The sequence below is a fragment of the Zonotrichia leucophrys genome, chromosome 18 (genome assembly GCF_028769735.1).
Source record: "Zonotrichia leucophrys gambelii isolate GWCS_2022_RI chromosome 18, RI_Zleu_2.0, whole genome shotgun sequence".
In the NCBI taxonomy this organism is placed as follows: domain Eukaryota; kingdom Metazoa; phylum Chordata; class Aves; order Passeriformes; family Passerellidae; genus Zonotrichia; species Zonotrichia leucophrys.
Genome location: NC_088187.1, coordinates 12,157,900 through 12,184,681, shown reverse-complemented (window position 1 = coordinate 12,184,681; position 26,782 = coordinate 12,157,900). Strand labels below are relative to the sequence as shown.

General features: G+C 43.2%; 1 protein-coding gene across 1 annotated transcript in view; it reads left to right on the top strand.

Annotated features, from left to right (window-relative positions):
- The first annotated feature begins 1,465 nt into the window (after window positions 1-1,465).
- The window catches only part of FASN (fatty acid synthase), a 42,913-nt gene continuing 17,596 nt past the window's right edge, over window positions 1,466-26,782 (top strand). The window contains exons 1-23 of the mRNA XM_064728748.1: window positions 1,466-1,786; window positions 7,655-7,801; window positions 8,322-8,474; window positions 10,004-10,177; window positions 11,014-11,214; window positions 11,643-11,765; window positions 12,405-12,520; window positions 12,759-12,893; window positions 15,262-15,721; window positions 16,122-16,309; window positions 17,142-17,331; window positions 18,754-18,848; window positions 19,248-19,382; window positions 19,668-19,871; window positions 21,378-21,493; window positions 21,932-22,107; window positions 22,456-22,647; window positions 22,929-23,009; window positions 23,108-23,293; window positions 23,595-23,774; window positions 24,003-24,206; window positions 25,421-25,731; window positions 25,883-26,272. Of these exons, the coding sequence (XP_064584818.1) occupies window positions 7,675-7,801; window positions 8,322-8,474; window positions 10,004-10,177; window positions 11,014-11,214; window positions 11,643-11,765; window positions 12,405-12,520; window positions 12,759-12,893; window positions 15,262-15,721; window positions 16,122-16,309; window positions 17,142-17,331; window positions 18,754-18,848; window positions 19,248-19,382; window positions 19,668-19,871; window positions 21,378-21,493; window positions 21,932-22,107; window positions 22,456-22,647; window positions 22,929-23,009; window positions 23,108-23,293; window positions 23,595-23,774; window positions 24,003-24,206; window positions 25,421-25,731; window positions 25,883-26,272 (4,137 nt within the window). The 5' untranslated portion in view covers window positions 1,466-1,786; window positions 7,655-7,674. The remainder of the gene's footprint in view (window positions 1,787-7,654; window positions 7,802-8,321; window positions 8,475-10,003; window positions 10,178-11,013; window positions 11,215-11,642; window positions 11,766-12,404; window positions 12,521-12,758; window positions 12,894-15,261; window positions 15,722-16,121; window positions 16,310-17,141; window positions 17,332-18,753; window positions 18,849-19,247; window positions 19,383-19,667; window positions 19,872-21,377; window positions 21,494-21,931; window positions 22,108-22,455; window positions 22,648-22,928; window positions 23,010-23,107; window positions 23,294-23,594; window positions 23,775-24,002; window positions 24,207-25,420; window positions 25,732-25,882; window positions 26,273-26,782) is intronic.

Here is a 26,782-nt window from a genome sequence, read left to right as displayed (position 1 = left end):
AAAGATGATTGCTGGATTGTTTCATTTTATTTTATTTGTAGTAGAAAAAAAAGTAGTTGAGTTATTGAACAGAGTACATCTGAGAACATAGCATGTAAGTATGAAAATTAACAAAGCATGCATAATAATAAATAATATGGACATACTGTGTGGGGCAGTTGTGCTAAGGGTGTACTAAATACAGCAGGAAAATTCTCATATATTTCTCTTATGACCAAAATATTTAACAAACTGGGCACTGATTTCTAAGAAGCAGATTAGAAGAGTGGCAGCAAGGTACTACTGTGGACGCTATTGAATTGTACAAAGAAAGGAATGCCTACAAAGAAGAGAATTCAAGCAGATCACAGAGTACTGAAAAGGTAAAAGAGGACATTATTTATTGCTGTCCTTATCAAAGGGTTAAAAACCTGTTATGTTGAGGAATATATAAAGGCAAAAAGTCTGCCCGAGAAGGTCTAAATGGAGCTGTATTGCGAAGCGGCAGTGCAAGCGCGACCCGGGAGCGGGGCCTCTGCCCGGAGCCTGTTCAAAGCCATGAGGGAGAGACAAGGAGGGGAGACTTTCCTGCGTCCCCGTGTTCAAGCCCACATTTGCCGACCGAAAGACTTTTTTGTTTCGGAGAGGCAGTCGTAGGCAATACACAAGAAATTTGAGATTCGTTACTGTTCGTGTTTACCGAAGGAGTGCAAGTTAAGGGAAAGTGGATGAGAGGTGCCGGCACGCAGAGCGACCCGCCCCGTTCCGGTGGGAAGGGGGGCGTAGCAGGGGCACGGCGGGGAGGGAACCTCTGGCGCCCGCCCCCCGCCTCCGGACTCGCTCTGCTGCCGCCAGTCAGAGCGGCGCGACGGGCCTGGGCACGGGGCAGCGCATCCCTGGCCGGCGTGCCTGCTGCCCTGTGGTAACCCCGGGACCGCGCTCCGCCGGGGTGAACGACCGCCGCCGCCGGAGAGCGATGGGCGCTGCTCGCTCTGCCTGCGGCCCCAGCCACCCCTCAGCCGTCACCACATCGCCTTATCGCTTAGCAACACCGCGCGGGCCCGCGATTGGCAGGGCCGCGCCCCCGCCCACGTTCCCCCGCCTCCGCATTGGGTGCCGTCCCGGGATTGCGCGTCCTGCCCCGCGTCCTTTCCCATTGTGCGCCGCGGATGCGCGCGGGCGCTGCGCGATCCCACCGCCCTTGGACTGGCGCCCGTCGAGCCTTCGCCTCAGTCGCCGAGCCACGGTGCCGGCACGGCGCGGTCGTACGCCCCACAGTGTACCTACCCGCGGGGAGGTGGGAGAGGGACACGACAAGGTCCGCGCCCACGGGGGATCGGCGCTGCCGCGTCCCCGGCCAGGCCAGGCCAAAGCCAGGCACGCCCGCAGCGCCTAGTCTTCCACGGCCTCCAGTACGGGGCGGTGCAGGGCGCGAGAGCTTGGCCCGGTGCCCGAGGGCAAGCGGGCCCGCCTGTGTCCGCCCCGGCCTGGCCAGGGCCCCCTCCTCCCGCGGAGCGGCTCTGGCGGACAGGGGTTGGCATCACCCCGGGTCTGACCGGGCCGGCCCTGCCCCGGCTCTCATTGGACTGCGGCGAGGCGTAAACTGTCAGCCCATGTGGCGTGGCCGCTGGAGGTGGCGACTGCTTAAATAGGAGTGGGAGCTAGAGGGAGATAGTGAGGAGAGCGCGGAGTATCGGCCGTGCGCAGCCCGGCACCCGCCGCCGCAGCGTCCACCCCGCAGCATCTCGATCCCGCACTGAGCTGACGACGGAGTGTTACCGACACGAAGCCATCCGCACTTGTACAGGTATCGGCGGGAGAGCGGCTGCGGCTGCGGCGTGGTCAGGAGAGCGGCAGCTTCTGCTCCAGGCTCCGCGGGCCGCTGTGCCCCGCCGGTGCGCTGGGGAGGCTCCATCTTGCCCTCTGCGCCGGGTAGCCGATGAGGGTCCCTGGGCTCGGCGTGAGTCCGCGGGCTCGGTCCGCGCGACCGGAAGGTTCTGCTCCCGGCCCTGGGGTTGCCGCGCCCTGTTGCTGCGGGCCGCTCTCTCGTGGCCCACCGCGGTCGATCTGGGGACAGTCCCCCACTTCAGCGGCCGGTTACCGCGCCGCAGCCTCGCACTCCGCCCGCCCGGCAAGGTGGCTGCATTGTGGTGCTGGCGCTCGGCCATCTTGGTGGCGGACGGGGCCCGTCCCGCCGCCACGGCCGCGACCTCCCGCAGCCGGGCCGAGCGGGATCGGGAACGCGGCCGGGCCCCGCTGTCCGCAGTCCTCGCGCGCGCCCGGCGGCAGCAGCAGCTGCGTGAGGGGCCGCGCCCGCCGCGGGCCGGGTGGCCTCGCGCTGCCGTAGCTCGGGCGCCGAGCTCCGCCCGGCCTCGAGTGGGCGCCAGGGCCGCACGGGCCGCTCTGCCCGGGCAGCGGGGCCGCGTTCTGCACGCCGTCCCGGGTTAGCGCGAAGGCACGGTCCTGGCAGGCTGAAGAAGCTTGTGCGGGAGGATATCGGCGCTCGATATTGGGAAGGGAGATTCGCCAGTAGGTTCTGGGAATCCATCTAAGAAAACGTGCCGTGTGTATTGCTAAACTGTTCTTTCCCACTTCAGTATAAACCAGCGGCCCACACGAAATAGCCCGGTGATCGTACACCAGTATGGATTTGACGATGCGTTTCTATTAGGAATGTGATCTTCTCTCTTTGGTTGGTTTTGCACCTGCTTGGTTCTTAGTCCGAATTCCTTCCCTGGAACACAGCCCTATAAGATACCAAATGCGTATTGTCCTGGCTAATAGCTTTATTTGGATGCTTAAATTTAAACAGGCAGTGTTAAGGGTGTGTAAATTGCCTGCTCCGTCAGACCACCTTTGGGGGCTTTGGAGTATGTCTTGTCTTAAAAAATGGGAGAAGAAACCTCAAGCCACGTGAGCAAAGGATTCACCTTTTCCTGCAGCCTCTATCCTTCTTGAAACAAAGTGAAAAGAATAGTACATTGTGAAAGGCTGCATTTAGTGGGTGAATTCAGAGAATGAGGGCAGTTATGAACAGCTGTTTTACAAACATGATATAGTCATACTGGGGACTTTAGATTTTTATACAGGTAACTTCTGACAACTTGGGAATCAACCAAGCTGTGTTGATTCCATGAATAAAGCCTAACTTACTCTTTCTCCAGTTACAGATTTGAACTACATTGCATTTCCCCCTAAGTAGTGCTTTTTAAATATAAACACAATCTACTGCTTTTCATTTGTGTTGTGGTTGACAGGACAAATACTTACCTGAAGCAGAGGCATTTGAAAGGTCTTTGTTAAATTGAATCTGTAACATACAGATTGATGGTAGCCAAATGCTGTCAAAAGAATGAAAGCCAGACTGTGTTTGCCTCTCTTCTGTGAATGGGGTTTTTGGAGGCAAGCGTTATAACTCTTTGTAAGTTCAGTTTCTGTGTAAGGACAGTTTATTACAAATTTTAGAAATGATAGCCAGAGATTAGGAAACCTGGGTTGTGATGTAATCATACTGAAAAACAAAGAAAACAGTCCTTTTGTCAATATCTCTGCTGAGGAAGGCTATGGAGGAGTCATGAGTGTTTCATTTTACAATAATGAGAGATCCAGAAGAGGTGAAGATTTGGACTGTCTAGAAACAATAGCAGAACTAACTTTAAGGATTCTGTTCCACCATGATGAGAGCTATCAAAATAACAGTGAAATAAATACTTTGATCCCAAGAAAAGGAAATGTGCATCAGGCAAAACAAGATTTGGGTTTTATTTATCATTCCTTTGCAAACAGCTGTTTCTCCCTCCCTCTCCCCTTCCTTTCTTCACCAAACCCTAGGTGAACAAGGTACAGCAGAATAAGTTTATGTCCAGTGGTTGGCAAGTCAAGTATGAGCGGGCAAAGGCATCAGATTATACCTTCACTTCGTGGTTTGGTTTTGGATTTTTTGGCTTTTCTTTCTCTCTAAAAGCTTATATGCTTAATGGTCCAAGGGTAATTTCTGTAGGGAAGCAGTAGAGAAAAGTATTGTAAAAAAGTTGTACAGCTGCCAGGGATGGTAGAAAATGATGGTTAATACTTTTTAAATTAATTTTTGGTGCCCAGTTAGTGAGGGACTGGAAAAAATATTTTAAAGGCAATAGAAAACAGTATTTCAACTTAAGAGCAGCTTTGATACCAGAAGGGATTGTTAGTTATTACTAGTCACAAACTGAATGAGTCAGCAACACAATAGAATTGCTAAAAAATATTGTGCAAATCCAGCAAGATGGTAGTTTAGGCTCAACTGAGGTGTCTACTGCACCGATACTTTGAGGGGAAGGGAGGGAAGGGAAGGTCAGCTGTAGTGTGTTTGCTTCTCTCCACTCAAAAAGGCTAGCTGTCTGAGGAGAATTCACAAACTCAGTTCAAGCAAACACATAGGATAAACTGAGGAAGAAGAGTGGTAGATGTCTGGTTGGATTCAGAAAATACAGCCTTAAGAAACAGAAGACTCCTGTTTGTCCCTCTTTATCTTCTTTGTCTCCTATTTGGACCTGTTGCTTTTGAACACTTCACTCATCAGAGGTAGTAGGAGCAATCTGTTTGTATGTTTTCTGTAGTCTAATCTCCTTTAGAACATCTGTAGAAATAAATGTTCTTTCTTGATCTGTGCTATGCCCTATACTTGAAAATCTGTCAATGTACTGTGTTGCTGCATATAGTCAAAAAATGCTCTATGGAAAACACATCTCTAATAAAGTAAAATAATAATGCAATACACCATTTGGGGGCAAAGACAATCAACTTTAAAATTGTTTACCTGCTTACTATCTGTCAAGGAAGACTGAAAACATTGTTGGTAACTGTAACAACTACTGTAATCACTGTTTAATTGGGGATGGCTTAATATTCATGACTTTTCTTCTGACCACTCTTGTTTTTCAACAGCAGATGCTCTCTGCTGTCTGCTGCTTAATCCATAATTTTTATTTTATCTTAGATGTATGCATTTGGAGCTCTTTGTGGCAAGTCTGAATCTTTCTGGTTCTTTGTGTATTAAAATATTTTAATTTGTGGCTCTTCTTACCCAAGTTAAAATTATCTTCTTGGCTCTTATTCTTCTAATTTTGATTACTGCAACATCTTTTTCTCCACCTTTGACATAGTCTTGCTCAACTACATTCAAAACAAGTTGGCAAAAATTGTTTTGTTAATGAATTTTATTACTTCACTGTCTGAAAGCAATGTTTTGTGGATTGGTTTTACCCAGATAGAGTTTTTCTGATACTTCCGGAAAAGAGATGTGGGATGAGAAGGAACAATCAGATAAGTCATGTTTCAGTCCCCTGAAACAGAAATTATATTTCTTTCCCTAGAGATCATCACCCAAAGAGCTGAGGTATAAAATTGGGTCATACTTAAGTTATCGTTCTTGTATCTCATATCTTAAATAGTACACTTTGTGCCCAAGATCTCTCTTTCCCTGCCCCAGCACATAAATGCTGAAAGTGTAGTAGACTTGTGGCCCTGGGTTGGTTTTCATAGGTACAGTGATGAAGCCAGTAATAAAACTGACTTGCTAGTTTTGTGTGAGTGGTAAAGCTCTTCAGCTCTGAGTGGACTGGGCCTATTACTACCGACTTAAGTTTTGGGGACTAGTTTCTCAGTAAGGGCTTTGCTCGATTTGGCCTTAATGTTTTTGGCTTTTTTTTTAAACGAACAAGAGTTGAATAGACCTTCTGTTGCTTGGGTGTTTGACACAAGACCTAGAAATCCAAGATGTCCTTGTGGGAGCGCTTGTTTCTGCTCCCAGAAGGAATGGACTGGGTGAAGTAATCATCTCTTCAGCGTTAGGTATTGCATAATTCCACAGTTACTCCACAGATGTGAATCAGGATTACTGCTGAAAGAAAGAAGGGTGAAAGAAATCGGGCAGCCTCTGTGGTGTTACGTTCTGGCTGAGCTACACCTCAGCTGTACGGAGGCTCTGCTTTCCTTCTGCACAGCCCAGCAACCTCGTGCAGCTATGGGAAAGTGTCATTGTGCCTGAGCAGTGTAGTCCGTGGATGGAAGAGGGGCCTGTTTCTTGCTCAAAGGCATCAGGAAGTCCCAAAAGAGGCTGCAAAACAATGCCCAAATGAAACGTACTGAGTTGGAAAACCAGCCACTAAGCACTCATCAGAGAGACTCCATTAGTGCTGTATTTTGGAGAAGATGATCAAGCACCAGCAGCACTTAAGCAATGGGCCTGCATGCCACTATGTAGCATAATACCTGATGGAAGTCAAACTTCAGGTCTTTCATAACAAACCTTTTCCTTCAAAGTTTTTAAGGCAGACTTGCAGTTGTTTGAATGCCTAGTTTCCTTTGTGTTTTTTACTTGTTTAAAATCCCATGCATTAAAGAATAGTTTGCCTCTGCTTACCAGAAGGATTATTTGAGGAAGTACTGTGAATGTTTACTTTCTCTTTGGTTCCTGCAGCTGCAACTTTTATTTATTTTCATATTTAAAAAAGCTCCCCTCATATATATGGGTATTTCCACTACTCCTTTAACTTGCCTACTTAGGATCTAAAATTATAATTTGAATTTAACTTAAACATCAAGTTACCTTGCCTCCTCTCTACTTAGTTGTTAATAGGATTTTTACTGTAGTAGAAGATAAAGGAATGTATTATACGAGCTATCATTTGGTGCTGTGGTCTGATACAGGTGCCCTGCCATGCTTTGTTATGCAGCATGATGCTCTCCTGTGGTATTTGAGATTGGGATGTTGAATACAAATTTCTTGGGACAACAGCTGATGGTTTTCATCCTGTATGTATTCCAGATCTGTTCTGCCAAAGCATATCTTAAAGCACCACTCTCTATCATACAGTCAGTACCACATTCACAGTTCTTTAAACATGTGGCAGTGCAGAGTCCAGTTAGGAAACACTTTAGATGTAACACTTAATTCTTTGGTTTTAACATTTAAAATTATCCTGAATTGTACTGTAATCTTTGTGTTTTGTGTGGGTTTTCTCCTCTGTGTGTTTATAGGGGGGTTGTTTGGTTTTTTGTTGTTTGGTAGGTTTGGTTTGGGGTTTTTAGTCAGGTTTTTGTTTGCTCAGAGTTATTGGGGGGGGTTAGGGTTGTGTTACTTACCTGGGGGGGTGGTTTTGTGCAGTCTTGTAGTTTTGTTTGTTTGGGGTTGGTTTTTTTTTCACATCCAACAAATCTTTTGATTATTGATTCTTAAGTTAGCATTTAACTTCGGAATGATTGTAGAACTTGTTTTGCTACCTGTTAGGTTTGCCTTGTAATTATGTATTTTACTATATGTATTTCATAATTTCTCCACCCACCTGTGCTCCAGCATGTTAATCTTTCTTCTCTGCTGACTTCACAGAGGCTCCACATTTAGTAGAGGTAGATTTACTCATTTTCTGATTGTCATACAGAAACTGGTGGTTCTCTGAGCCTGATGCTCCTTCAGGATCGGGTTTTTTTCATCCTTATCAACCCCACAGGTCTTATGGTCCATTTGATTAGTTGGGATATCATTTTCTTTTTATTTTAATAGTAGAGACTCCGTGGGTTGTTCCTGTGTGGGTGTTCCTGCAAATATGCTTGTTTGTCACAACATGTCAGGAAGACAAGACACATATACTTTCCTCTGTGTGAAGTCTTACTAGCCTTATTGCTTTGTGGATCTCAGCAACAGGGAGAAGTTAAGAGATGGAGGACGTGGTGATTGCAGGCATTGCAGGAAGGCTGCCAGAATCTGACAACTTGCAGGAGTTTTGGGAAAACCTGCTTAATGGAGTTGATATGGTCACAGAGGATGATCGGAGGTGGAAACCAGGTGAGTGCTTATTGTCCCTCCTTTTGGAGCGCTGAGTTCTGAGTGTTTTAGAGGAATTATCCTATGAAAAGAGAATTTATGAGATTAAAATCCTTCCAGACCTGAATTAACTTCTGGTAAATCATCGAGAAATTCCATAACAGAATACTTTTTTGAAGTGATTTGCAGAAGTCAAAAGCAGCTTTTCTTTTTCTTTTAATTAGTGACTGACTGGAACCACTGCTTAGACTATATGTGCTTGGTACAACTTGCCAAATTAAAAATGGTTAAACTGGATAGTTGTCTTTTGCTGCTATATCCAGGGAAATCCTAAAAATTACAATTGTTTTTGCTAATGCAGCATTCTCATTCCCAGATGAGGTAGGTCAGTAGATACTCATGCAGCCCTCTGAGTACTGCATGTGGGAGTGAGGTTTCATGTGTAATTGAAAATCAACTGTGGTCATTCTGTACTGTCTCTCAGCTTGTAGCTGCTTCACTGTTTATGGATTTTGGGACTCTGTCAAATTTTTCTTCCCAGGAATTTATGGACTGCCCAAGAGAAATGGAAAGCTCAAGGACCTAAGCAAATTTGATGCCTCTTTTTTTGGGGTTCACCCCAAACAAGCTAACACAATGGATCCTCAACTTCGCTTGTTGTTGGAAGTTTCTTATGAAGCTATTTTGGATGGAGGTAAGTGGCTGAATGACTGAAGAGGGAGAATTAAGCTGTATTGTGTCTCTGTAACAGGTGTAGACATGCACTTGTGTGATGAGAACTCTGACAAGGGAAAGCCATCACATTAGAGAGGAGATCCAAGACATGCTATGGGGTTACTAGATCCCAGTATAAGGGTTACAACAAAGCTGTTGTCTCTGGAACGCAAACAAAGAAATCAGTGCTGACTGCTAGTAAATCTGTACCTGTATCATATGGTACAACCACAAACCAGTATGACAAAATCACTTCAACAGTCAATGGTTCTAGAGCTTTTCTGTTTTCTTCTACCCTAACATTCCATAATAATTCCTTTGTAAAAGGAAAATAAGGATGACTTGATTAGAATTCTCATGCATGGTCTAAAAGAATGACAGATGGCCTGATGTATTCCTGTCTAATGGCCAGATTCTTGGAAAGCCTGTAGAATTTGATCTGTTCCTAAAGAAGGCTTTCCTAGGAAGTGTGCTTTCAGAAATAGGAGTCTCTCTCTTCTATCACTTGCCAGTGTTTTGAGATTTTGGGTTACTTATCCACCGAGCCAAGAAGTTTATTCTTCATGTTAATTAGTTTCTTGTCAGAACATAAGCAGATAGGGAAAAAGTTGGAACCACCTCACTAGTACTGACTAGTTACAAATTGAAAGAGGGTGAATTTAGGTTAGATATGAGGAAAAAATTCTTTACTATTAGGGTGGTGAGGTATTGGAAGACGTTGTTCAGGGAGGCTGCGGGTTCCCCAACCCTGGCAGTGTTCAAGGCCAGGTTGGGTAGGGTCTTGAGCAGTGTGGTATAGTGTAAGATGTCCCTGCCTGTGGCAGTGGGGGTTGGGACTAGATGATCTTTTAAGGTTCCTTCCAACACTTAACATTCTGTGACTTACTGAAATGAATTTTTGCTTCTCTGCTTGTAAGCCCCCATCTGGAGATGGAGTATTTGTCTCCAGAACGCCTTAAGCACAGAGAAGAAACAGCAGAGGTTTCTGACAGTAGACCTTGCCATGTGTTTTTTTTAGAGCAAAGTTGTTTCTTGTTCTGGTTGTTGGCTGGTTTTATACTTAAGAATTCTCATGTCTGTCTTGTACTCCAGATCTCAGCTGGAGATAGATACTGATGTGCTCACATGATTTTTCTCCCATTCAGTCTGCTCCTTTTCTCTCTGCTGGAAATCAACAGTTAGCTTCTCCTGTCAGCATTTGTACTTTCCATAGTCCATACACTTTTTTGCACAAGACTCTAGCAATGCCCAGCTAAGCTGAAAAGCTTTGTCAGGGCAAAGTATGTTCTGGTGGAAAGCCAATACCAAACTTCTGATGGACTCTGAAGTAAGACATGTAAGGTCTGCAGTTGAAACTGTTGAAAGGTTAGTAAGGGTAAGGGAACAATGCTGCAGGCCTGCCAGAAAGGGGCAATAAAAAGTTTTTGGGGAACTGATGCAAGTGAACCTGATATCTCCCCAGTTTGCCCTTCATTTTGTTTACTATAATCTACCTTCCAATCCCCATAGGTATTAATCCAGGCACCCTCCGTGGCACAGATGCAGGTGTATGGGTTGGTTGCAGTGGGTCAGAAGCTGGTGAAGCCTTTAGCCAAGATCCTGAAGAGCTTTTGGGATACAGTATGACTGGCTGTCAGCGTGCTATGCTTGCCAACAGGATCTCCTACTTCTTTGACTTTAAAGGTAAGTGTCCCCCAAACCTGTTGATGCTGATCAGCAATTGCAGTTTCAACATGATTGTACCACAGTTGCTGTAGAGGACTGGAATGGGTATTATGGCACAGATTCCTTTTGGAAAGAGAAAATAGCATGTAACCGTTCTTAGGAGGCATACGAAAAGTAAAAAATATGTAGTGACTATATGATAGGACTCCCTGTAAGGCTTTTTATAACTGAGCTGCTGCTGCTGGTGTTCATTTGAAAGGCAGTGATGTCAGGAAGCCTTTATGGCCTTTGGACTGCTGTTTTGTACCAAGATGTGTGGAAGTCGGCTAGACCAGAGATAGACTGCTGTTGATTGTAGCAGTTGGGGTTTTTTTTTGAGTAAAGTGGAAGAAGTAGGTGAGCCACAGAAATGATGCAATTGCCAGCATGGGTATGATTCAGTCCATGTATGGTATTGAAGGGAATGGAGAAATGGTAGTTGATGTGGATTGCAGCAGAGAACAGAGATAATGGCAAAGGCAGCATCAGGAAGGACAAGGGATTTTTATTGACGAGAATGGGTAATTAGATGAGACTTTGCTGTAAAGCTGTGTTCTCTTTTTGATGGAGAGACAGAATTTTTAAAAATGCCCTTAAAGCAAATCTGTTCACAATTTTTTCCCACTTTTCTCATGCCATACCTTCTAAGTAGGCAGAGATGGTGATTCTAGCCTCCCATGGCATCAGGTTTATGTGCTATGTTCTGAAGCAACTCTTATTTAACATTGTTTTTAATATGCTTCTTGTAATCCCATCGTGTCATCTTTGGAGAAGAATTTAGGATATTAAGGTTGTTTTTCCTTATGTTTTTTAAGGACCAAGCCTCACTGTTGACACAGCCTGCTCCTCTAGTCTTGTTGCTCTGGAAAACGCTTATAAGGCAATTCGTCATGGGCGGTGCAGTACAGCCCTAGTAGGCGGGGTCAACCTCTTGCTGAAACCCAACACATCTGTGCAGTTCATGAAACTGGGTCTGCTTAGTCCTGATGGTGCCTGCAAGGCTTTTGATGCTTCAGGTAAGGCATAAGTACAAAAGCTTATGTTGTACGAGAGTAACTTACTGTACAGTTTGTGACCAGCTACTCTTTCAATACAGCAAAGAGCTAACCTTGTAGTTGTTCCAATGTGCACTGTTTGGGCCATACCCTGATCTATGTTGCATCTTCTATTGAACCTGGAAAATTAACTGTGAGGAAGAAACTGATACATATGGTTCATCCCTCTGCCTCTGGAGAAAAAATAGCTGTCTCTTGATGGAAAATTTCTGTTGTGAAATTTATGATGAGCACTGTATCTTTCTAGGTCATGACATTTTTCTTTAAAAGAAATAGATCTGTCATATTCTCAAAACAGTCTATTATAAGCTGTAATCTTCCTGCATGGTGTTTGGCAACATTTTACAAAGCAAAGCAGAAGTCATGACTTGTTCCCTCTCTGTTCTCAGGAAATGGATATTGTCGCTCTGAAGCTGCTGTTGTTGTTCTTTTGACCAAGAGATCTATGGCTAAGAGGATCTATGCCACAGTTGTAAATGCTGGAGTTAACACTGATGGCTTTAAGGAGCAAGGTAGGTCTTGAGCTGCTGAAAAGTGAGATACCTACAGAACTGTTCAGTCTAGAGTCTTGGCCATAAAAAGTGGTCTGTTGTAGGGTTCTTTAGATGTTTTAGAAATTTTTTTTGTGTTTGGGGATTTTTTTTCATTTTCTGGTTTTGATAATGCAAAGTTCAGGACCCTGTTTTGTAAAAAACTTAAAGGAAAAAAGCGGTGGTTTTTACTGAAGTAATAGCAGTGTTCTCTTGCTAGTTCAGCATTCCTTAAGACATCTCTGCAGTAACTTCTGCAGTGATGGTAGAAATGTAGGTATAGTATTATAACTGTAAAGCTCTTACCCTGCTGTTGTCCAGCTTCTCCTGCTCTCCAGTTGTGGTGACAGAAAGCTTCACATGTTTTACTTAACCTAGAAATCTAGTATTCTGTTAACCAGTATCTTTCCAACCTAGCCTAACTCATTGCTTTAGGTTAATTCCTGGTTCCTCTGCTCTTCTTACAAAGAGCCTGAGAGTTTGGTGCTAAGAACATGGTGAAAAGTTCTTTAGTTGGTTTTTGGGGAGAGACCTGGCAGCCTAAAGTAAATGAAAGGATGCTAAAATCAGAACAGGAGGTACCTGATAGGAGAGTGGAATTGATGGCAATTTTGATCCTAGGTGTGACATTCCCATCTGGACAGATGCAGGAGAAGTTGATCAGATCTTTGTACAGCGAAAGTGGTGTCAAACCTGAAGAAGTGGAGTATATTGAAGCTCATGGGACAGGCACCAAGGTCAGCATGGTCCCTTAGGGACTGAGTGTTTTCTTCCCTTGCATTTCTTGCCACACTTTCCATTAAATTATTCTTTGTTTTCCCAAAGTAAAATCCTTTTGCCTTCTACCAATTAGTAGAGTATATTCTGCTTCACAACTTTTGGACTTTGCCCAAACACCATAATCTTTCAGATTTCTCTTTTGGGGTGTGTTTTGGAAGTGCTGGCTAATAGCCATTCTGATTCTCTTCATACTAGGTTGGAGATCCACAGGAAGTAAACAGCATTACAAGTATCTTCTGTGACTGTGAGCGGGAGCCACTGTTGATCGGATCAACCAAGTCAAATATGGGTCATCCAGAGCCTGCCTCAGGGCTTGCTGCATTAGCTAAGGTAACAAGAGACTTGAGAAGGAAAATTTGGGATGGTGGGTAACACCAGTGTGTGGGGTTTTGTTTGTTTGGTTTAGGGAAAATCTGCATTGATTTCGGGTGTTCACTGATAATTATAAGAACTCAGATGTTTCTCATTAACTACTTGCCTCACATGTGAATACTTTTAAAAGCTCATGTGGCTGTCCAGCAAACCACCAAATGCTTAGGTGGCCCTCTGCTGTGTTCACACACTTCAGTTCCCGCTTCCTACTGAATTCTGTAGGACCGTAGCTCTGCTCAGAATGAAGGCTTTGGGATCCTTTTGTTAATCCTTGTTGTTTACTTTGTCAGTCCTTACACTGGACCTTCCAACAGAGCTCTGCTGCAAGTCGTTTGGGTTTGAGGCACATACATGTAGAGAGATTTAGATGTTTGGAGTAGATGACAGTGACCAAAGATGAGAGGCAGTGTGGGCTTTCAGTGCCAAAAGAGCAGCTGATCTTCTGGCTTTCTGTCAGGGATGTGTCATCTCTTCCTCTTCTCTCTTAGGATGGCAGGAAGCCAGGTGAGTTCTCTGGGATGAGGCTACCAGCATGAATAACTGTGTGTCTGTCTGTCTTAGCAACCAGCTTGCTAACTACTGCTGTAGGCAGACAGTCATCTAGTGGCTCTGGCTGCTAAACTGCTTAGCAGAGAGCTAGCTAATGTTCACACTTGTTTGTAAGCCTATTACTATAGAACCTTGCAAACCAAAGTCACATATACTGCCACTGCTAGAATTTTAGACTCTTCGAAGTGGTTGCTTGTGACCCAAATACAACTCACTGTGTAGTAGCCTCACCTGCATGGCAATAGCAGTGTCCATCTCTCTGTAGAGAAAAGTTTAGGGTTTTTTAGTGCCTTTATCTCTGACTGACACATTCTTCATAGAAAGAATGATAGCCTAGTCATAAAATAAGCTTCTCAATCCATACTGTGTTGTATGTAACAGTTTGTTTAGTGTAGTTCTGTGATCTGTCAGGACAGGATCATAACTTTGAGGTACTGTTGCCCCCCACCTCTACACCAAAACCAGTGTTTCTTAGACAGTAACTGTCTCAGTATGTCTTCAGTTTGTATAAGTGTTTTCTTCTGGAATTCCATAAAATGCTGCTATGTGAGGTGTCAGGAAATTTCATCTTGAAAGTATCAGGTTTCAGACTTGAAGATAATCCATTAATTATATGGATAGGTAGGAATGAAACTAAGGCTTGCTGAGGCCTCTTCAGTCAAATTCTGATGAGGAAGGGAAAACTCACCTGCATCTTTGAATTACTCAGCCTGTCTAATTACTTGCCTTGCAGCCAAGACAAAGCTTTTTGGTGGCACTGGTGGTATGCTCTCTATACTGTGCTCTCAAAACTAGGTAGAAACCATGGCAAACCTAAAGTACAATATATATCTGTGTAAACCAGCAGCACATTCAAAGTGCATAGTATTGTAGGTGTAGGACAGTGTGCATGAAAATCCTTACAGCTTTAAACATGTTGACTGTGAGTTGAAGTTGTATATTTATACTGGTTGTTCTCCCAGGTAAGCTGCCATGTCTGATAGTCAACTTGAAAGAGCAGTTCCCAAGACAGTATGTCTCTCTGACCATTCTGGGGTGATGAAGGAACTGTCAGACATACAGAGCACGCTGTGTTTGCAGCTGACCTTGTTGCCTGCAATTTACTGGGCTTGTTCTGCAGATGAATGTGGGCTTGGTGTCATGAGCTGTATGTAGAGAGAAGCTACTGAGAGAAGGGAGCTCTTGCTTTTTTTGGCACAGATATTTTGGTCCTCACACTGTTTCAGTACTTTCCTTTGGCTCTGCCAGTTCTGCCCAGTCTGCTGTTTCTGCTTTTTTGAATCAAGAAGACAAAAAATGGGTGTAAAGCATCAAGCAGACTTCTTTACCAGTGCTTCAGCTTGATTCTCTCACAGCAAAACAAGAAATAGGAGCATTTTGTTGCAATAAGGAAGAGGATTTGTGAATGCATGTGACTGGGAAGGGATGGAGTGGAATGTGATAAAGGGATAGGATCTGAAAGGGAAAAAAGATGATGTGATAGTCTTAGTACCTAGGCTGTTTTTCCAGCAAGACTGCATGGCTTGCCAGTTAGAAAGAGACTGGAAGCTGAACGCTCAGCTTCCCTGCTGACTTCCTGCATGGTCTGAAAATTTGCCTAGGTGATGCAGTTGCTACCTCAGTAACATCAGTAATGCTATTCTCTGAAATGTCCCCTTATCCAAACATAGAGAGCTGTTTCAGAATATGCTACATGGTCATTTGTAGTAAAAAAGTAACAAAAGAATGTGTGTCATGAGACAATGTGGAGCACAGAGCACTCTGTTTTTTCTTTCAGGTCATTCTCTCTCTGGAACATGGGCTGTGGACTCCAAATCTTCATTTCAATACCCCAAATCCAGATATTCCTGCCTTACAAGATGGCTCCCTGGAGGTAGTTTGTAAACCAACACCAGTGAAAGGTGGCCTTATCGGTATCAACTCTTTTGGTTTTGGGGGTGCTAATGCTCATGTCATTCTGAGGCCAAATAAGAACAAATGCCAACCTCTGGAGACTAGTAACATGCCAAGGCTGGTTCAGATTTCTGGCAGAACCCAGGAAGCTGTGGAAACACTAATTCAAGAGAGCAGAAAACATGAAGAATGCAGCCCATTTGTAAGCCTGCTCAGCGACATCTCTGCAGTTCCTGTGTCCTCCATGCCTTTCAGGGGCTACACACTGGTTGGCACTGAAAGTGACATAAAAGAGGTTCAGCAAGTTCAAGCATCTGGTAGACCACTCTGGTACATATGCTCAGGTAGGTGTGCAGCATTGAATCCAGGCTTTTCTATTCCTTTTTAGATCTGGGACTTGAGCAATTGTATTCTGTGCTCTAATGTTATTTTACAGTGTAGCATGAGGAAGTATTTTGCAACTCTGTGACACGTTTAGGAGTCTTGTGTTTTCTGTATTTTATCAAAACCTTCCAACTTAACTGTCTTCTGATTATAGTGAAGCCCAGCAAATAACAACCAGTGCCCAGTTTAAAGAATGTAAGAAATGTACAATGCTTTGCTCTTAGTTAGAATTCTTTAACTGCCAGAGGAAAGTGTGTTGTGTCTACTCCTGTTTCAGAGTATTACTAAAAGCCAGAGGAAAGTGTGTTGTGTCTACTCCTGTTTCAGAGTATTACTAAAAGCTCCTTGCATATCCTGCAGGCATGGGAACACAGTGGAAAGGCATGGGCCTGAGCCTTATGAAGCTGGATCTGTTTCGCCAGTCTATATTGCGTTCAGATCAGGCTTTGAAGAACACAGGCCTTAAGGTCTCAGAGCTGCTGCTGCAAGCAAATGAGAGCACTTTTGATGACACTGTTCATGCATTTGTTGGACTGGCTGCTATTCAGGCAAGACTCAGTGGGCTCGGGGAGGGGGGTAATGGACTCAATCTACATAAGCACCTTCTGCCAATGTGTCTGTTTGGCTGGTAACACTTTATATCAATTTGTGGAAGCTTGTTTTGTGTAATCAGCAAGTGGCAGCTGTTGGAAATACCTCTCTGAGAGGAGGGAGTGCATTGTGCCCTTGGCGGTTTCAGGCTTTGGCACTTCGAAGTACATGACAAACTTTTTGGTATAGATAGTCTTGGCTTCACTGCTTTTTTCTTACAAGATGTTTGGACTAATACTGGTCTGAACTGATTTCCATGTGTATCCATGTGTATATGTGACACAGTTTCTTCCATTAAGAGCTTTAGGAATGTCTTTAAGTTTCAGGCAAATGTTTGTGCCAAGGAGCAAGGTTCCATTTAATGTCTTCTAAAATTTGTTCTGAAATGAACTAAGTCAAGCTGAATGAAGCATCTTCATGATTCTGAGTGTCAATGTGGTACTCGTGGTTTCTTAATAAACTAGAGGCCAAGCTTTTAAAGTGATCTGGAAAGCTGGTCTTAGCCTCTTAATTTGTACAGATACATTCTTGGCAGCCTTTTATCGTTGGAAATACTTTCTCAGTGAAAAATTACATTGTGAAGAGGCCCAGACAATACTGGAGTTGCATGATGTTTCTTGGGATTGCTTTGAAAGGAGGATGGAGCTGTAGTTGTGGGGAAAAACAAAAGCAGTGAGGCCAAGAATGTCTGAACCAAAAAGTTCATTATGTACTTGCTACATGTGTGTACCTTTGAGGCCTGACACCTGCTTACTCTGGCATGGCATCTAATTTTACTTCTGCTTGCAGATTGCTCAGATTGATATGCTGAAGGCTGCAGGTCTGCATCCGGATGGGATTGTGGGCCACTCAGTGGGAGAACTGGCTTGCGGCTATGCAGACAACTCCTTAAGTCATGAAGAGGCCATTCTTGCTGCTTATTGGCGGGGACGATGCGTTAAAGAGGCCAAATTGCCACCTGGAGGAATGGCTGCTGTTGGTAGGTACACCCTTACCAAAAGAGTGATACAGGAATGTGCATCTGTTCTCTACTGTATGTCATTGGGATCAAACTGGTCTCTGAAACTATAATGTAAAATCTTGGCCACTGTATCCTCCTCTTTGTTTTCTTCTGATGTAGAACAGGCTCTTAAGTATTTAAGTGGATAAAATGGTAGTGATCTCTGTCCTGGAATACATCAGGATTTTGGTAACCATCCAAAATTTAAGTGGAAATGGAGAGATTTATTGCCAAGTGACCAATGAAAGGCTTCGTAAATAATACCTTGAAACAAGGTAAAAATGTAAAGCATTGAATTTTTTTGCTCTCTATAGATTTGTATCATACACACACAGATGTGTGTGTGTATGTATTTTGGGGTTTTTTTGTAATTTTTTTTCCAAAGGAGACTTGTGATTGTCTGCAGGAGTAATGAGATGTGAAAACAGTAAGCCACTGTGATGTAGCGGGCAGCTGGCTAGTGGAATTTACTATGGCCTAATAGCACTTGGGAATAAGCTTTGTCCTGAACAAACTTTACTTTGTGTCTGTGTAAGTCATATAGTTTTACCTACTGTCAGGTAAAATTTTGGACCCAGCAGTTTTGCTTTGTAGTGCAACTTTATAGTGACTTACATGCTTAAAAGTAAAATTATTATTGGTAGCACTGTTGTTTTTCTGTTTCTTATTGGATGCAGGGTCAATTAAAACCTGAAAACACTTTGGAGAAAAGTTGTTGCAGGTATAATGCTGTCTGTTGGATTAGAACACTTGCTATAATCTCAGATTTCTTAATTTAGGTAATGCTCCAAAGGACTACCTACCTAATTAAGCTTTTTTCCCCCCTTGAGATTAAATAAATTACACTCTTATCATAGAATTTGGAAGTCTACATATAGTATGTTTTTGATAATCTAATGTTGAGTTCAAGTTCTTCCTGTGACTTGTATCTGTGTAATGTTATGACCAGATGCTTCATATTTAATCTGACATGCCACTAGAGTTACTGATTTGTATGGCTATTTTCTGTCTCTCAGCAATCCAAGCTAAAGCAGGGGAGAGAACACATGGGCTTGGCTCCTAGAAACTAATGGCAACATGAGACTAAACAACCACTTCTGCAGCTTCTTTGAAAGTGTGGGGGTTACCCCCACCTCATTCATTAATGGGATGGTGCAAAGATTGGGCCTTGTGTTCATCTTAACTGTGATAAGTGTCATGGTAAAGCTCTAGGGTAAATATTCTTAGCTTTTGCAGAATTGCTTTGGAGGGGAGAGGGAGGTACCCATCAGTCTCTTGCGAGTATTTCCCAATTTTGCAAAGTGCTGAATTGAGCAGAGTGACTGTGCACTTAATATTTCCTCCTCTTATGAGGCTCATAACTAAAAACCCTTTTGTTTTCCTGTGGCCTTCCTTCTGCAGGTCTGACATGGGAGGAGTGTAAACAACGCTGTCCTCCAAATGTGGTACCAGCCTGTCACAACTCTGAGGACACTGTCACTGTTTCGGGGCCTCTGGTGAGCATGAAACTGACACAGTGTGTACCGGGATTGTGAGTAGGACCTGCAAAGTTCAAGTTTGAAGAAAGCATGAAGCTTACTTAGAGTGCAGCTGCTTGAAAAGGGGAGCTGATTGAAGTGGTGGAGTGAACATAATACATTGTATAAACTTACACAGTCAAATAATCTGTAAGAGGAAGTGATATTGGTGCCTCAGTAAGCTAGTAATAAAATCTCTTCTATCCATGGGCATAGAGGATGGTAAATTATAAGACTGAGAAGGGCAATAACTTCATCACTGCTGTGGCTCCCCTTAAATGGTAACTGATGAAGGGTATGGAGGGACTACACTGGCTTGTACAAATACCTAGTATTTTGTGAGCTTCTCTCTTAGTTCACTTATGTTTTTGTTCTTAGGACTCTGTGAATGAGTTTGTAGCCAAACTGAAGAAAGAGGGTGTGTTTGCAAAGGAGGTGCGCAGTGCTGGCGTCGCCTTTCACTCCCATTACATGGCATCTATTGCCCCAGCACTGTTCAATGCTCTGAAAAAGGTAATATTGCCAAACCATGACTTGCATGGCTTATGCTCTGACACCTGGGTTGCCTATAGGTTATGTTGAGCTTGAGGGGACTCCTTTTTTCAGAAGGAAGAGAAAATCTCTTGAAGAGCATGTAGACCTCTGTGAGATCTAATGTTTGAAATCACTTGGCCTGGAGCAGGAGGATGTCCTGAGCAATTAACCTGCAAAAAGGAGGAGCTGCTTGCTTTTGCTGATCCTGTTGTTCTCTATGACTTGTAACTCTTTCTCCTGTCCTTCTTTCTTGACTGTCTGTAGGTCATTCCACACCCTAAACCTCGCTCAGCACGATGGATCAGTACATCTATCCCTGAATCTCAGTGGCAAGGTGATCTGGCTAGGAATTCCTCTGCAGAGTACCATGTGAACAACCTCGTGAATCCAGTGCTGTTCCATGAAGGTCTGAAGCATGTTCCAGAGAATGCCGTTGTTGTAGAGATTGCTCCACATGCTCTTTTACAGGTATCCTATTTGATCATCATGCTCTTACAAGGAGTTTGAAGGTCTGATGACCCTCAAACTGGGGAAAGCTGCAGCTTTTTTTTTTTTTCCCCCTAGTTCTGAGAGTACTTGCTTCCTTCAGTACTTCTGAGCTTTTCCCAGTTTTAATGTTTGGTTTTTTGTTTGTTTCTTCATGATTTTTTAGGGGGTGGTGTATGTTAATATTAAAAATAAAAAAATTAAAAAAAATCCCTAACACACTACCACTTCCTTACTCAGAAATTCACATTACTGCTGCTATTTGTTCCTATGCACTTCAGATAACTGATAGCCAGCTTTCTGAACTGCATGTAATGAGTAAGGAAAGCATTTCATTGTTTGGATCTAATGGAGAGTGTGTACAAAATTTATGGTGGAGTGAGACATGCAAAGAATTAACGGACCTTCTCTATGAAAAAAATCTTTTACCATCTGTACTCTGAATTTGGGTTGAGGTTTTGTCTTAAGAGGTGGTGGATAACAGTGGTGTTTTCCCCTCTTCTCCTAGACCAAGTAGACTGAAACCACAGAAGCTTACTTTCTTCTTAAACTCCTTTCTCTAATGAGATCAGATCATTATTCTTTTCTTCCCACCCTATCAAAATTGATTCTCGTGGAATTAGCTCCATAGTAGAGAGTGCAGAGCATGAGGTGCATTGGGAAACACTTGCTCTTCAGGATCAGTGGTGTGGTCTTGTCTGTGTCTCTTAAGTCTCAAGGACTGGTCTTTTTTTATTTGGTCAGTGGCACGCAAGAGGAGAAGTCTTAGGAAGAATAATAATTACTCATGATCAAGATTAATAGTTACACAGTGCTTCTTAGTTTCAGCCCAGTGTATTTTTGCTATGTCATGTTAGTCTCATGCTTTGAAAGTGATTTGAAGGGAGAATCAAGAGTACTGTTTTTAAATTGGGCATATATTTTTTTCAACAGAGACTTTATGCCTCATGTTGAAATCATTGAACAATTTTGGACTCTAATGCAAGTGACTAAGACTTCATTGTCTGTGTTTGAAAGTATCCTGATTTTCTCATGTAAAGACCATGGGATCAAATTGAAGAGAAGATAAAAAATTGGGTCAGGTGTTCGAGGCTGAGTTTTTTGGTCTAATAACTTATGCTTGAAAGATGCTCTAGGATACTTCAGACCATAAGGTGCTGCTCCTGGCAAGGGAGTGTGTGCAAGTGGGAGGCATGAGACGGTGACTTAGCAGTTTTTCAAGTGCAGCTTGTGGTTTTACCTCACAGTCTACCTGGGAGTGTTTTGGCAGAATTACATTAATATTGTGTAGGTTCTGCTTTATTAGATGTGCAACAGCTAGGGTTGCTGGAAGGGTACTCTTCCCTGTTAAAGTGGTGTTTGTGCCAGCAGCTAGCACTGAACTCTTGGCACAGATGCATAAGTGGTTTGGACACTATAGACAAAAATTCTGAGACAAAGTAGTAAGTAATGCCTTCCACCAGTGATGTATGGATTCTGCTTGACCAGGCTATCTTGAAGAGAACTTTGAAACCAACTTGCACCATTCTGCCATTGATGAAGAAAGATCACCAAAATAATTTGGAGTTCTTCCTAACACAGATTGGCAAGATTCATTTAACTGGGTAAGGAGACATGGGGAAGAGGGTAAGTGGGATAACAGAAGGGAATTCAGGTCTCTTCTCTAATATGCATGTCTTCATATGGAATCAAACACTCCTTCAAGAAACCTTGAAATAAATGGGATGTGCGTTTGTGCTTTACATACTTAGCATGCTCACTTGTGAAGTGTTCCTGTGGGTTAGAGACTGCTTGAGCAGGGAAGGTGCCTTCGAAAGAGAAGTCCCATTTTAAAGGCCTAGGAACCTGGCACTAGCTTCTGGAAATAAATTTTGCATCTTATAGACTGTTAATTATAAATTTGGCTGCAGTAAGTGTTCATGGTACATCTGACATGGAGTTTGAGACCAATTACTGCCTGACCTCTTAATTATAACCAATTTTTTTCCTTACTTTTTCTTCCCATCCCTTCTCCCATGTCTTGATTATTTTTGTCTTTTTAGGATAAATGTTCTTGGAAATAACTTGTTCCCGTCTATGGAATACCCTGTCCCTGTGGGAACACCCCTTATTTCTCCATGCATCAAATGGGACCACAGTCAGGACTGGGATGTTCCGACAGCTGAAGACTTTCCAGCAGGTTCCAAAGGCTCTGCATCTGCTTCAGTCTACAATATTGGTGTGTTGCTCATTTGGGGTTTATTATTTGTTTGTCACTTTCCTGCTTTACCTGTGTGTTTGCTTTTGTAATAGTAAGAATAGAATACTCAAAACAGCATCCTGGAAGCCATCCTCTGAAGCTTAAATGTTTGGTTTGGATTGACAAAAACCTGTATCTGTTTCTGAAATGGGATGAGAGAACATGAACAAACCAGGAACCTCTATTGCTTTAGACTAAGAGTAATTCTAAGGGCTTCATATTGTCAGGCAGGATAGTTGGGGAAACTAGAGCCTCTTGTGGATATTGAGGGAGGAAAACCTCTTTTTTAGTGTTTTTATTATTTTTCTTCTCTTTGTTGTTTGACAGATGTGAGTCCTGACTCTCCTGACCACTACTTGATTGGTCACTGCATTGATGGCAGAGTTTTGTACCCTGCAACTGGGTACCTCGTGCTGGCTTGGCGAACACTGGCGCGGTCTCTTGGTGTGGCTATGGACGAAGTGGCTGTTACGTTTGAAGATGTCACAATTCATCAGGCAACTATCATTCCCAAAAAGGGTGAGTGAGGAGTGCTGGTATAACTGCACAACTGTGTAGTGAAGATGGAGGGAGTGGAAGGAAAGGAATGCATGGGAAAAGTGAGGAGGAATGCAGGAAAGAGACTAAAGAGGAGTGCAGCATGACTGAGCAAAGGAATGGATTCATATAGTCAAGTAGTATGCATTATGGTCATCTTATTACCTGTTGTGAGTGGTAAGTTTAGGGATAGTGAAGGAAAAAGTTCTGCTTGAGGATGGTAGAGATAAATGACCTCCTGTCTTCCTCAATGTTTCTTGCAGGATCAGTACAGCTGGAAGTAAGACTTATGCCTGCTTCCCACTGCTTTGAGGTATCAGGAAATGGGAATCTGGCTGTCAGTGGTAAGTGAAGGAAATATAAGTGTATATGTACAATCTTAGTAAATCCATAATTTATAAATAATGGTAATGATCATTATTCTTGTTACTGTGCCCTTCAGGGAAGATTTCGCTCCTGGAAGACACTGCTCAGAACAATTTCCGTAACCAGACAGATGGCCTTCGGACTCAAGCAGACAGGAGCTCAAAGCCTGGGCTCTTGAAAGATGACATTTATCAAGAGCTGCATCTGCGTGGATATAATTATGGACCAACTTTCCAGGGTGTTCTAGAATGCAACAGTGAAGGTAAATTTCCTTTCAGAAGAAGCACAGTGAGGCCTGGGTATCATAATGATGACTATTTGATCCTTTAATACCATTTGTATTAACAGTTCACCTGACTGTGCCTTGTGAGGTAATTATACTTTGTGTGATAGGAGATAACAACAAAGAGCATTGAGAAAGCTGTTCTTTCCAGTGTAGAACTGTGTGGTGGAATTTACAGGGGAAGCTGGGTACATACACCAAACTTGGCATTTAATAAGCAGTGACATTCTAGCATCTGATGAATGATGAAATAGTGAGGCTTTCTCTTCCTCTTCTGCAGCAACTGCAGGAAAAGTTCTGTGGAATGGGAACTGGGTGACCTTCCTTGACACTCTGCTGCATATGCTGATCTTACCTGAGACTGGCCGCAGTCTGCGCTTACCCACGAGGATTCGCTCAGTCTGTATTGATCCAGTGCTGCATTGTGAGCAGGTGTGCCAATACCACGACAATATAGAAGGTAATGTCTCTCATGCTTGAACTTCTGCTGGTTGCTTTGACTACTGGGTGAATGTGTCAATTCTGAAGTAGTAGGATGAATTTTGATGGGAGGGTCCTCTTAGTCTCCAAGCTCTTCTGCAACTCTGTAACCTCTCTATGAAAGAGCCCCACATAGCACTGTTCATCAAATCACCCTGAACAAAATATGTTTTTGTTTCCCAACTTACATTTCTTTCCTGACTTTCAGCTTTGGAAGTTCTGGTGGACCGCTGTCTTGATAGCCTTAAAGCAGGAGGCGTTCAGATCAATGGTCTTCATGCTTCTGTGGCACCACGGCGACAGCAGGAACAGATACCTCCCACCCTGGAAAAATTCTGCTTTGTGCCCTACACTGAGAGTAGCTGTTTGTCTTCAAGTGCCCATCTTCATGCCTATCTGGAGCAATGCAAAGGTAGAGTGGGATTGCTTTCTTGTCATACTAGGAGAGTCTTCTAGCCCGAGAGAAGCTGAATACTCCTTCAGAACATCCAAGATATTAAATATTGGTCTCTGTAGAAGACTTCAGCAAGGGTTCTCTGTATGATTGCTGGAAGCTAAAAGCCAGTTCTGCCTGAGCTCTGTAGAATGTGAGAAAGAGTAAAAGCCATGAAGAGGGACATCTTTCCTTCTATAACAGTCAGATGTGGTGTTAGATGGCACAACCCCTTCTGCAAGCAGAGAGACACAAATCATCTTTAAGGAGAAATCCAACCTAGTTGCTTTAGACACTGACAGGAGAGCTCACTTAAGTGAGATTTTAACCTTGGTTTGTTTTTGCTTGTGAACTGCTACAATAGGCACTTTGACTGCAGGCACATATCCAAACAGGGAAAATGATGTAGTGAGGCACACATCAAAGGAATTGTTTGCCACAAGAATAGAATAGGAGCAGTTCAGTCTGTTGTGAAACTGGTAGCTAAATATATTGTTTTTTGATGGGGAGACATCCACTAAACTAATCACTTTAAGTGCCTTTTCATCAAAGAGAAAAATGTTACTTTTTAAAAAAATTTTTACTCTAGTGATGAATTTTGCTTCATCTTGAGAGAATCATTTTTTTCATTCTGTATTGGTAGAGTGTCTTCATGCTCATCCTTAGATTTGACAATAGATTCTAAAGATTTCCTTTTTTTTTTTTCTTTCTCCTTAGTTTTCCCCTGCAGCATCCAAATACTGTCCCCAGAGCATATTTTTTCTAGGCTGTGGTGGGAATATTTTGTTTTTTTGTAATCCAGTTCCTGATCCTCAGTCAGGATTAACTATTTCCCATCAGTTTATAAAGCAAAAGGGCATTTTAGTATTTTTGTATCTTCAGAAACTTAAAATTTTCCACCACAGCTCCCTAAATCAATCAAAAGTTTTCTGTTAGTTGCCCTCTTTAGTCAGTCTTACCACAGGTAATTGTGGGGGTGTTGTTTGTTTGGCTACAAAGCCTACTTATTTGGGGCAACTACTGCACAATACATAATTATGTGAATGTAAGAGGCTGCACTGTATCTGTGTGTCTGGGCTAATGATATAGGATGCTGTGGTGCTGATCAGCTGGTGTAGCAAATGGAGGCAAGGAGGAAAAGAATTCTTGGAAAATCTTGACTCTTTCTTTCATTTCCCCCTTCTATTCCATAGGTCTGATCCAAAAGTTGCAGTCTAAGGTGGCAGTGCATGGGGTCAAATTAGTCATCCCTGGAGTAGAAAATGCAGTGGCTGCTACGGGGTCCTCGTCCACACAAAAGGGCCTTCAGCATATCCTCGCTGAGATCTGCCGCCTGGAACTGAATGGAAACCTCCATTCTGAGCTGCAACAAGTTGTGGTTCGAGAGAAAATGCACTTCCGAAATGACCCTCTTCTCAGTGGATTGCTGGATTCTGCAGAGTTGAGGACTTGCCTGGATGTGGCATTGGAGAACATGATCAGTCATAGGATGAAGATAATAGAGGTTAGTTGAAAGCCTGGGATGGGACTGTAGCTAGTGTTTCTAGGCCTTCCAGTAACCTGATTACATACTGCTGTTGTTCCGGTTATAATTCTGGATATCAGTCATGTTTTGATTTGGTTTCTGCTTTTCCTTCCCCTTCTTTTTCTCACAGGCTAATGCAGGAAGTGGACAACTGTTCTCTCGTGTGAAAAGTATTCTGAATGCTCAGCCCCTGTTGCAGCTGGACTACATTGCCACTGACTGCATCCTGGAAAACCTTTCAGCTGTTGAAACAGAGTTACAAGATGCTGGTGTTGTCTCTAGCCGGTGGGATCCATCTAGCCCTCCCTCTGGAAATCTGACCAATGCTGACCTGGTGGTATACAACTGTTCAACAAGTGTTTTAGTGAATACCACTGAAATACTCTCTAATTTGGCAGCTGCTGTGAAAGAAGGAGGGTTTGTTTTGCTACATACTCTTCTTAAGGGAGAAACCCTTGGAGAAATTGTCAGTTTCCTTACAAGCCCAGATCTGCAGCAGAAACACAGCTTCCTAAGTGAGGTAAGCCTCTTGGAAGGACAGATACTTTCACCATGGATAGTCTGAGTCTGCTGCTTGTAGATGCCCTGATGGTAAATGTATAGTAGGCATTGCTTGCATGCCTTTCCATTGAGGACTTCTGCAGAAATATCTAATGAACACTTCTTAAGAAGAGAGGACTTGCAAATTACTACATATTAGATTGAGAGAGTAAACTGTAGGTTCAATCAGGAAAGCCTTTCTTAATGCACTGAAAATTATTAATTGTCTTTTGAGCATCTGTCTAATCTGTATGAAAACACTGGCCAGGACAATTCCTTTATTGTTAAAATCATGTTGCTGGGTGGGGTACAGCTCTACCACTGTAGAATCCTGAAATGCTTCGGTATCAGACTATCTCTCTTACTTTTGATACTACTGCTTAGAGTGCGATTTTACAAGCTAGTAATTTCTTCTAATGTTAAGGTCCTCCCAGAAGGAAGGCTTTTCTCTTGTATTTTTCTTTTCTTCCTTTCCTCTTCCCTATGTTAT